The sequence below is a fragment of the Antedon bifida genome, chromosome 3 (genome assembly GCF_963402885.1).
Source record: "Antedon bifida chromosome 3, ecAntBifi1.1, whole genome shotgun sequence".
NCBI classification, from domain to species: Eukaryota; Metazoa; Echinodermata; class Crinoidea; order Comatulida; family Antedonidae; genus Antedon; species Antedon bifida.
The window spans coordinates 59,308-70,181 of NC_136228.1; the positions used below are offsets into that span (position 1 = coordinate 59,308).

Consider the following 10,874-nt stretch of genomic DNA (forward strand, 5'->3'; position numbering starts at 1 on the left):
TAAAAGGTCTTCTGGCAGGATTTTTCCAACCCTCAAATACAGCCTCACTACCTAAGCATAATAAAATGAGATTTGATTATTTTTAAAAACATGGTTTCACATTAGTAAAATGTATTTGCAGTTGGTTCATGTGAAAATAAAATAAACAAACAAAAATAGCTTTAATCATATAAACACGATTTGTCTTCGTTTTTATTGTGATAGTTTTATTTCACAATTTGTATTAATGAATAAAATACATGGAGGAAAAATTGAATTCAAATTACATGTCATATTTGTATTCATCACCGACGTAGCCCTAAATACACTGTACTATATCAATGGCGGATTTAAAGGAATGATGGTGCAAAGGCATCCTCTGCAATATAATTAATTTTATCCTACCATTATCAAATTTTGATCAAATTTTTCTTTATTATACTGTATATATATATATTAATAGTTATTTACCGTAATAGTATTATTTCAATTATACATATATGCAAAATGGAATGGCCCGCCCCTGTACATTATCTCAGTAATAATACTAATCCGACGAGTTAGCAATGAGTTAATTGCACCTTGAAACACTTGCTAGCATAAAACACCCCTAACCACAAGCTGCAGTGACTATAATAAAATACATGAACTTATGTTTCAATAAAGTTTTTAAATATGCTTATCAATGTATTACAGTAATTACTACTCTATTTATCCTACACAATTTGGTACAGTATAAAAAATACAAATTTACAAATAATATCTAAAAATTAAATAAGTTAAATTAAATGTGATTGTTTAAGAATGATTGTAACCATTTCTCACTAAGAGAACAAATACAGTTTATATACCCACTACTGTATTGCTTAATTTAAGTTAAAATATTGGCTACTACAGTAATACCAACCACCTTCATTTCTTTCTACAGTAGATATTTAGCTTTTTGCTTGATACAGTATGTATTGAGAAATCCTATTATCACCAATAATAATAATTTGTATATAAACTGTCTGATTATACAAAACAAGATCTGTTATAAAAGGAATGCATTTCTTTCTGTCAATGAATCACTGGTGACATGGATACAACTCTACTGTATCCACCATCCACTGGAATGAATATCATCCACCATCCACTGGAATGAATATCATCCACTTTCTGGTACAAATCAAATCTGAATCAAACCTGAGTTTAGTACATCCACTATTCACATTCCTACTAAAACTGTCTGTACTAACTAATTTAACATAATAAAATGTCTTGGAATGTAATTCAGACAATAATGAATTAGTAAAGACTACTACTGTCCATTGTCATATTACAACATAGCTAGGTCTGTATTATCTGGTTGTGTTGATTTCACTCAAAGCCCTTCCAGTCACTGTCTTCAGATGCTGACCCAGCATTTGCTATTGGGCTTAACAATCCTAAACAGTGAATACCCTCTTTTAATAACGGATGGCCTTGCTCTTTATCTGTAAACAAATGTAAATAATGGTTCATTTTTATCAAATTAAAATAGTAGTAGTAATAGTCTGCTTTGTTTTATTTGTGGATTAAAACAAAGTGTTTTAAATTGCAGTAAAAATATATTGACATAAAAAGATAAATTTCAGTATATCACCGGGCGGTTTAGAATTACTGTTCTTTGCCTGATTTGTTGACATAAAAAGATATATACCCATGACTCTTGCATGAACAACTAATATCACTTTGTTATTGTTGTCCAATTTACTTGATAACTGAATCTGTTCAGACCATACTCCTTCTTTATGAGCGTGGATCTCCATTACAATATCGTGTCCACACCCTACAGCAAAATACAATTTGGGATTAATTAGTCTACATGATGTGAATATATGAAGCTTCGTACATTTTGGTACATATAGCATGCAAAGCCAATTTTACCACTAGGTCATAAACAAATACCAATGGCAACGACAAATAATGGCAACAAAAAGATAATAAAATTATACAGAATAAGAACAGAACTATATAAACACATTCAAATATGCTATCCAAAATAGTATAAGTGTACATGTACAGTCAATAAGTGTTTTATCAACTATGACACTGTACGGTACTTTGTTATTTATTTATGCATCTAGTATATTAATCAAATTCATTTATGAATTACTTTCACTATAAATTACTATGAGGCAGTGGACATTGCCTTTTTACTGTAGAATTATTATACGATATATTGTGTTGTGCTACATGGAAATGGACATTATGAGAATCAATAATAATAAATATAATATATAATAATAAATCTTCCGAAAGAAAACATCAGACATGCATCTTTTGTATTTCATGTGTATTTATGATCCAAAAATAAAGGCTGCCCAGGATGATACACTTTTTTTAACATTATAATTTTCATTCAGTTTCAATGTTTTAGTTTTAACATTATTAATACACACTGCAATACAAACTAGTTACCATCCTACCTAGCTAAGATGTTCTTACATGAATGCAGACGTTTTGTTTAAAACTTAGTTTGCCATATCTCAGGTCGAAATATTTATTTGCATACAACTTTTTTTATTTCATGTTTAATGAAACCAGAGATGTTTGACGTACAGTATTGTTTTTGTCAAGCGATTCTTTTGTTGGATAGAGTTTAATGAAGTATTGAGCAAGCATGTTAGCAAACATGGCAGGTTCATGATGACCATCTGAACAACTAGACATGAATTAGACAGGAAACTAAAAAAACAAAACACATAAAGGAAAATATAAAACAAGTACATACCATTTTGAGATGTATAGATATTACGAACTCTGAGCAATACTTGTTGATCTGTAGGCACTTCAATATCATCTTTAATAGAATCTTCTATAGTAAAACTAGCTTCATACTTGTGTTGACTTAGTAAAAAACCCACATTTATATCAATTGCACCATTATTCTCTCGGGATACTAAAATATCTGGTTCATGCACATCTTCTGGAAAGCGAACCTTGGACGTAGTTCGTAGTCGACCTTTCTTACCTAACATTGGATTATTTAATAAAAATAACATTTTATTATAAACAGTATAATATTATGTTTTTTTTATAAAAACAATTTAATTATATATAATTTATAAATATGGCAAAATAAATGAAATTATTGGATTCAAATTTGTGCAAAATCACAGTTAATCAAGAAGTACAGCCTCGCTTCCCTGTTTCAGATACCGTGGTACGACCATTATTAATAGCTGCTGCACCTGTACTTATATTCAATATAGTTGGTTTGAAAGTAGTTTTTCCATTTATCACAGGTGTATGGTAAAGTGAAGGCACTAGACCTAAGTAGGCTAGGCCAGTGAAGGCACTAGACCTAAGTAGGCTAGTAGTTAAGCTGACTATAGGCCAGATATGCTTTTGTATGAAACAGTTTGATCGATGACAAACAATGCTGTGCAGGGAAGCGTAACCAACATTGTTTTCAGGGGATTTCAGGACACCATGTTAATTTAAAAATTCCTGTACAGAGGGTCATATGAGAAAACAAATTACTGTACATTTAAATGTTCTTAATAGATTGATCCTGAATTAGTAAAACAAATTAGACAATTGCAGTGTTAAAGCATAGGCCTACTGCAGGCACACGGTCGTCCTCACCGTTTTATCGCAATGTGTTTTACTTATCTTTTTCCATTGGATTTTAGGCGATCAAAACAATTTTACAAATTTTGTCCACAAGACTGTCCATTTTAATAAGTAACTTTTCCATCGAAAATATGCTCACGCTGTTGGTTACCCTTCCCTGTACAGCATTGTTTGTCATCGTCGTTCAAAGATGTCTTTCTTTTTTGAGTATTGTCTTAAAATAATCAAATTAAGAGCAGCCTCTAGAGTAGAGGAAGATATAGATACTAGGCTGCTGTATGTATTGTAGGCGCCTACTCTACACGGTTGACCGAACACCAATTTAATATTATTATTAAGTCTAACCTAACCCTAGAGCTTTAAAATTCTAGGCCTAGCTAGGCTGAGCCTACTACAGTACACTAGGCCTATACCATGGATCATATTGAATACCACGGTACCATTACTCTAGCCTACTTAGCAGGTTGGTAGCTAGCCAGGCTCGAGGGTAAAAAGCGGGATTTCCCCGGTGAATGGGGTGGGTCTTTAAAAAAAAAAAAAAACTTATTATTAACTAGCCTAGAGAGTATCTTTAAAAATGAATAGCCAGATTAGTCTTGGCGAATAAAACTGAGCTACAGTACTAATTGTTAAATAATAATTATTTAACCATCAAAAATAAATTCTACCTTCTCTCTTTACTACACCAGCTACCGTTGATTTTGTCGGAGACTGATCACTCATTGTATTCGCCTCCGCCATATTTTGACTGCTGTTCATCAACATCCCTCGAGCGATCGCGAGTGTGTGCAGGTGGTTCACTTATTTAATTGTAGAGGGCGGTAGCAAATACGGTACTATTTGTTCTTTGATATCAAAGTCAATCCAAGGACTTGTCAATCATCGTTGATAAGATCTTTACGAGAAAATCTACCCTTGTAATGTATGAACAATTCATTGCTTTCGTCCCCATCCTACCATGGAGCTCCATGATCCTACAAGCTTTAATTACGGGATGCAATATGTGTATTTTATTGAAAAATTAAGATTCATTTTCAAATGGGAGTAATTTCAACAAAAGAAATCTAGGGACTGGACTACAAATAGATCATAAAGAAATTAGATTACAATGATTTTCACAATACAGATTGGTTTATGAACATGGGAATTTGGAACACTCAAAGTACTCACGATGGATGCCATTGTACTAACTAATATCAACTATTTAATAAATGTTCATGATTTTAGAGTTTGTTTTGATGTTGATGGCTGATCAAGTTCTTTTTCATATTCTATTTCAACTCGTGGTCTTTTCTTTTTGAACATTTTTTTCACACTTTTCTTTTGCTCTTCATCTGAACTACTTGAATTATCATCACTTATGTTGTGGAGTTTGTCCATCTCCTGCAAATAAATACAAATATTGATTTATGCAAAAAATAGTAAAAAACACAAATATTAATATACTTTAAGGTTAACCTTGCTAATACCAAATGCAACTAACTGCATCTAATTACATAATAAATTACTAAAATGATGATTATTATATCATGTGTTCAAACTCACCTCAAAGTCACTTAAATCACTTTCTTCAAAGTCACCTTCTGCCACATACTCTACTTCAGGTTCCTACGGTAACAATCATTTTTATCAACGTTAATCCAACTCAACTTTTCTAATTTCTATCAAACATATTCAGGTGTAAAGATCCAAGAAAGGCAATTACATTTAAAATTCACATTACCTCTTCATCATATTCTTCTTCTTGTTCTCCTTCCACTTCACTTTCATCTTCTTCCTGAGCATCTAAAGCCTTATCAAATGCATGTGCTGGGAAATTGTATATATCGCCATACTGCAAAAAAAGACAGTTACACATATACATGGTGTTCTATGTGAAATATCAAAAGCAGGCCTACACATGCAACAATAATACTCACAGTTCCTTTTTTAAGGCGTTCCAAGAGCTCTTTCTCAATAGCATTATCAAGCTGTGCTGCAATCAACGCCTTTTGTTCTCTACGTTCCTCTCGTCTTTCTACTTTACGGCTGATTGGAACAAGTTTTCTCCTGCACAAACATCAAAATATCTTAAAGGATGTGAACTCGACAAAATGTATTATATTATGATATGGACTACAGTACATGCTGGGGTTTAATTGGGCTGACTATTAGCTTTATAGACACCCTAAATGTTATTTATCATATATATTATTACATGTTGTTACTAACTCTAATTTGTTGCTATTATACCATTGCAATTTGCACATCTTAATTTTTCTGTTCAGTTTGATGCAATTTTAACTTACTGTCTTTTTAAAACAAGTTTTCTCATACGAATCAAGTATTGTGTGATTTTTGTGAAACGCTGTTTACACTTGTGTTTGATGAAATTTGGCCAGTATCGTAGCTGATCATCTATTTGTTGTAAGGCCTTCTCATAATTCTTTGATAACTTAACCTTTTCCCATAACTTGGATGGAAATGCTGCTCTTTCTATTGTTTTCATGTACAAAAAGCAAACACCTGTCAACATAAAACATATAATCCATAATGTATTACAGTATTATTATTATTAAAGCACCTAAATACTTCTTACTATTTACATTGTAACTATGAAAATGTATAATCTACTAAACTAACCGTTTTCTTCGCGGATTGTTGCATATTGACTGTTTGCAAGAGGACAGGCTGATCGGTTACATAAACCTGTTAAGTTATATTCATTACGGCAAAACTGTGTTGTTTTCGAATTCACTTTGTATGAGCAGAATGTGCTGTTAATAATACTCCATATGACCTGTGACAAGACAACAATAATTATTATTATAAAATAATGAATACATTTCAACACAATTATTGTGTATTTATGATAGTTTTGGTTACAAGATGGCAGGAAGGGTCATATAAGCTATATTTAGCTTATTAACCGAAACCAATAACATCAAGCAAGTATTGTCTGGCTAACTGAACCAGAAAAAGAAAATCTAAAACTAGATTGATACAGTTTTAATAAAGTTTTAATGAAACTGGCTCATTTCGGTGCTTGGCCACTTTCTTTAATTAAATGCAATTTGTGATTTAAAATGCAAATAAATCTAAATCAAGGCAACTGTTTGCAGTTGTTGTATATATAATTAATTAATTTACCTACTAGGCCCTATAGGCTAATAACATACAATAATATTAGAAGTGGGCCGAGTCCCGGGTTGAATTGTTCCTGGGACGAATCGACCCGGGGTCAGGCTCACTGGTTCCTAATCCTACACTAGAGGAAGAACGGACTTCTAGTAGGCCTAGTCCTCCGAGGAGGCTAGGCACTAGCCTACCTAGAATCTAGGCTAGATAGATGCCTAGATAGTGATATTGTAAGAAATTAGAAAGTAAACTAATATTGAAATCAATGTTCAAATGAAAATCCCAAATAAAGAAATACTTACATCGTCATGTTGCATTTTGAAGGAAAAAAGTGTTCACACAAATTGTAACATGTGGGTGCTGCTCTGCCGCCACCACACACATACACGTCACGCGATTTTTGCATTGGAAAATAATTGTATCACTCTGTACTTTTTAATGAGCTTGGGTGCCCGCCCTCACACGAGCGGATGTATACAGACTAAAGAAGACTTGATTTAAATAGATAATATACATGTCACAAATTACGATAATATATTTTGCAATTATATAACATCTCATGAAAAATATCTAATAACATACTAGTGTGCATTCAAAAATTGAAAATTGAAAATTATTTTACCACCATGCTAAATTAGTTCACAAAGAAATGTTTAACCAGGGAGTTGTTTAACAGCAACAAACAAAAATAAAATGAATCAACCATGCGTTACCAAGCATGGCCTAGTATTCAATTCATCTTTTATTGGTCTAATATATAAAAATCCAAAATTCTTTGTTAATACACGTGCAGTTTGAAATGCATAAACAATGTTCTAAACAATAAAAAAGTACAGAAAATTCTATTGCCGAATATACTAATCCGCTCGGTCAAGTAAAGTTTTTATGATATAAATTACTATAAAATACATGTTATTATATTAGACTACAATTATGTCAAACTAGTTTATTAGTGTAACCGTCACTAATCATCCCGACGTATGCGGCGCCCTACCGCACGGAACAAATTACTGTTGCAGGGGAAAACCCCGGATCGGATTGCTCATTCTGAAATTCTATATTTTCTGTAGTACATATAGTACACTGTATTTCTTTCACAAATACACTTTTTTAGTAGGAGGGTTAGGCATATTTAAACACTAATCATTTTTCCACTAACCAAGAGAAATATTTAATTGGAGGAATATTCAGAAAAATATTTTATGAAATTTGAATTCTTGAAATTTGGACTAGCCTAGCTAGCTAGGCCTAGCTAGTCTAAGCCTAGGCTACTACTACCTACCCTACCACAACTACTACACCACTACTATTACCTAGTACTACAGTACTAGTGTGATGTTTAGCCTAAATAGGCCCAAGCCTGGTGATATATACTGTCAGTGTTTGTTATTACATCAGACATGTCATAAGTAGGCCTATTTGCTGTAGTGTGTGTAGTAGTAAATCTATTGTTTGTTTAAATTAACGATTTGTTGCATCTTTGTTTTTTAAGACATTTTTTAAGCTGAATTTGGTGAGGTGGTTTGGGATGTCTGCAACTGCAGCATGGGGGCACAAATTAAAGGCTCGCTTTCAGGGTTGTTTGGCAGCAGCAGTTGCTGGTGACTGCCTTGGTGCTCCGTTTGAAGTATGTGGTGTTGAAAGTGTCAACGAGGTTATTAAGTTTGAAAAGGAGTTGAGTATTGATTCTAGTACGTTCCAAAAATGATTCATGCATCCCTCTCATCTTTGTGTTGAATTGTAAAAATAGAAAATCCGCTTCAGTGGGCAGTTAATACATAAAAATGAACATAATAAATATTAGTAAACAATTAATACTGTAATAGTGAATAATAAACCTTATTGAATTGAACCTAATCAATTGTTATGGTAATGCTATATCTATGTATCCGGCATTTGTGAGTGTGTTGTTTTCTGCATTTACAGAGAAACTAAAGTTTACAGATGATACAGCTATGGCCAGGTCAGTTGCTCAGTCCCTCATAGAGAATACATGCAAGTTTAATGCACGGGACATGGCTAAAAGGTAGCACATTCCATTAATCTATTCAACATTATAATGATTATGTTCCATATTTATTGTTCCATTCAATTTCTGTGCTGCATATATTATTTTGAATTTCCTAATCAAAATTGCAGATTCAATGATGAATACATAAAGGAGAATTGGAGAGGGTATGGAGCAAATGTAACAGATATATTTCAAAGAATAGCCGACCCTGCATTAACAAATATTTATCATCCAGCAACAACACAATTTAATGGGAGTGGATCTTATGGGAATGGTGGAGCAATGAGAGTAGCGCCAGTTGCTCTTGCTTTCTATAACAACTTTCAAACTATGAAACAGGTAGGCTCAGCCAACTTTGTGGATTTTCACAGAAGTAGAAATGTCTACAAGAATTGTTAATATAAAGTTTGCGGTACACCACGTGTATTAGTTCTGAAAATAACTGTTGAGTTTCTCGATGTTTCTATCAATATGCTTTGATCTACAAGAATTCAAACTAAATATCGTTCCACATTTCATATTCAAAATGACGATACTGTCAAATGGCAAAAAAGGTTCAATAATTTAGACAAATTATCTACTATACTACCTAGGTTGCTGTTGACTCTGCTCGTTTAACACATTCTAACAGCTTGGGATATAATGGTGCATTGTTACTATGCTGTGCCATCCACAGTGTGCTGCACATTGACGATGGAAGGGATATCGATACAGATAAACTTGTTGATGGATTAATTGATATAATGAAACATGTTGAAGGAGGAGCAGAAGAAGTCAGCGAAGCTAAAAAATCAAGGTATAATTATTAGTTCTGTTCTACTTATAAGAATATTATCTTTATGTCTAAAATGACTGATTGCATTATTCTGTATTATTTTCTATTGTTTTTGAAATAGATTTGATGAGTGTGTTTCTGAGGAAGCAGTATATACAAACAAGTTGAAAATTGTAAAAGAATTTTTGAAAAGGAATAATGTAGAAAATAAAGAGGTGGTTGAACAACTTGGTATGTAACATTCTAAAGGGAAAATGAAATTGTGATACACTGTTTCAGATTAAAATGTTAAAAGTTTAATTTGATATTTTTATAGGCAATGGCGTAGCAGCACATCAATCTGTAGTTACAGCAATCTTCTGTTTCTTGCGATCAGTTAAACACATTGAAAGAATTCCAACAGATAATGGCCTTGTGCGTACCATACTTTACGCCATTACAATGGATGGAGATACAGATACAATAGCAACAATGGCCGGTGCTATTGGTGGAGCTTATTATGGATTGGAGTCTGTGCCAAAGAAATGGCAGGAAATATGTGAAGGCATTGATTACGCTATCAAGCAAGGGCAAGAATTATTTACACTTAATAAGGACTTGAGTAAAGCATAGACTAGCGGCAATGCCAAAATCTACACACACTTAATAAGGACTTGAGTAAAGCATAGACTAGCGGCAATGCCAAAATCTACACATCTTTATAAGGACTTGAGTAAAGCATAGACTAGTGGCAATGCCAAAATCTACACATCTTTATAAGGACTTGAGTAAATCATTGACTAGCGGCAATGCCAAAATCTACACATCTTTATAAGGACTTGAGTAAAGCATAGACTAGCGGCAATGCCAAAATCTACACACACTTAATAAGGACTTGAGTAAAGTAGACTAGCGGCTACACATCTTTATAAGACTTGCTACCAAAGTTGAAATTCATAACCCATGTTATATTCATAACCCATGTTATATGTAAACAATATTGTGTAAAGTTTAGTAACATCAATATTTTATTGCAAATGTACAGTGTAATCATGACAATTTAAAATTATTATTTTTGTAATCAACTCTTTTTTAATCAACATTTTATCAATGTTTCCAATCTTCAATGATACAAGATTATATTTAAATCGCATTTCATTATGTCATTATATAGTGAGAAAAAAACAATACATTTTTGAAAGTAAATGTTAAAATGATATAAACTACTCTGCACATGTAAGATAGTAATCACACAATACACTGTCACTTCAGTCTTTTTTTATAAAAAGGATCCTAGAAGAAAAGAATATTACATGCTTGTCACAAAATAGGATATTGTTTAGTAGGGACTGTATACTAAATAGTACTCTTAATATCATTTATGTAATACAATTTGCAATCTTAATAAAATAT

The 10,874-nt window shown here is 32.6% G+C and overlaps 3 protein-coding genes across 4 annotated transcripts; 1 reads left to right on the forward strand and 2 right to left on the reverse strand.

Moving 5' to 3' along the window:
- Positions 1-107: 107 nt before the first annotated feature.
- Positions 108-4,343, reverse strand: LOC144838072 (adipose-secreted signaling protein-like). Its single transcript, XM_078693425.1, has 4 exons — positions 4,248-4,343; positions 2,735-2,974; positions 1,661-1,789; positions 108-1,454 (listed from the first exon to the last, which is right to left on the reverse strand). Exons 1-4 carry the CDS (start codon positions 4,336-4,338, stop codon positions 1,339-1,341), a joined length of 576 nt encoding a protein of 191 aa, XP_078549551.1. The 5' UTR covers positions 4,339-4,343; the 3' UTR covers positions 108-1,338.
- A 348-nt stretch (positions 4,344-4,691) lies between these two features.
- On the reverse strand, positions 4,692-7,100 carry LOC144837298 (protein MAK16 homolog B-like). The gene is made up of 7 exons (XM_078692348.1): positions 6,999-7,100; positions 6,202-6,358; positions 5,868-6,084; positions 5,499-5,628; positions 5,303-5,413; positions 5,125-5,187; positions 4,692-4,962 (listed from the first exon to the last, which is right to left on the reverse strand). The coding sequence occupies exons 1-7, from the start codon at positions 7,011-7,013 to the stop codon at positions 4,795-4,797; spliced, it is 861 nt and encodes a 286-aa protein (XP_078548474.1). The 5' UTR covers positions 7,014-7,100; the 3' UTR covers positions 4,692-4,794.
- A 602-nt stretch (positions 7,101-7,702) lies between these two features.
- LOC144838068 (ADP-ribosylhydrolase ARH3-like) lies at positions 7,703-10,834 on the forward strand. 2 transcript variants are annotated; one of them, XM_078693420.1, is made up of 7 exons: positions 7,703-7,817; positions 8,189-8,387; positions 8,623-8,722; positions 8,836-9,046; positions 9,301-9,503; positions 9,604-9,713; positions 9,799-10,834. In XM_078693420.1, the coding sequence occupies exons 2-7, from the start codon at positions 8,225-8,227 to the stop codon at positions 10,092-10,094; spliced, it is 1,083 nt and encodes a 360-aa protein (XP_078549546.1). In that variant the 5' UTR covers positions 7,703-7,817; positions 8,189-8,224; the 3' UTR covers positions 10,095-10,834. The 2 variants fall into 2 exon arrangements, with proteins under 2 accessions (XP_078549546.1, XP_078549547.1); XM_078693421.1 differs by having other exon boundaries at positions 7,787-7,809.
- The last annotated feature ends 40 nt before the right edge of the window (positions 10,835-10,874 follow it).

What these genes read in the sequence shown, in the direction of transcription:
- LOC144838072 (XM_078693425.1), bottom strand. Translation starts at nt 4,338, where the DNA reads ATGAACAGCAGTCAAAATATGGCGGAGGCGAATACAATGAGTGATCAG. An exon ending in TATCTATACATCTCAAAATG is followed by an intron (nt 1,790 to 2,734) that starts GTATGTACTTGT and finishes ATTTTGCTGTAG; the next exon opens with GGTGTGGACACGATATTGTA. An exon ending in TGTTCATGCAAGAGTCATGG is followed by an intron (nt 1,455 to 1,660) that starts GTATATATCTTT and finishes ATTTGTTTACAG; the next exon opens with ATAAAGAGCAAGGCCATCCG.
- LOC144837298 (XM_078692348.1), bottom strand. An exon ending in AAGAAGAATATGATGAAGAG is followed by an intron (nt 5,188 to 5,302) that starts GTAATGTGAATT and finishes TTGTTACCGTAG; the next exon opens with GAACCTGAAGTAGAGTATGT. An exon ending in GTGATTTAAGTGACTTTGAG is followed by an intron (nt 4,963 to 5,124) that starts GTGAGTTTGAAC and finishes ATTTATTTGCAG; the next exon opens with GAGATGGACAAACTCCACAA.
- LOC144838068 (XM_078693420.1), top strand. Translation starts at nt 8,225, where the DNA reads ATGTCTGCAACTGCAGCATGGGGGCACAAATTAAAGGCTCGCTTTCAG. An exon ending in GGAGTTGAGTATTGATTCTA is followed by an intron (nt 8,388 to 8,622) that starts GTACGTTCCAAA and finishes CTGCATTTACAG; the next exon opens with AGAAACTAAAGTTTACAGAT. An exon ending in AGCGAAGCTAAAAAATCAAG is followed by an intron (nt 9,504 to 9,603) that starts GTATAATTATTA and finishes TTTTTGAAATAG; the next exon opens with ATTTGATGAGTGTGTTTCTG.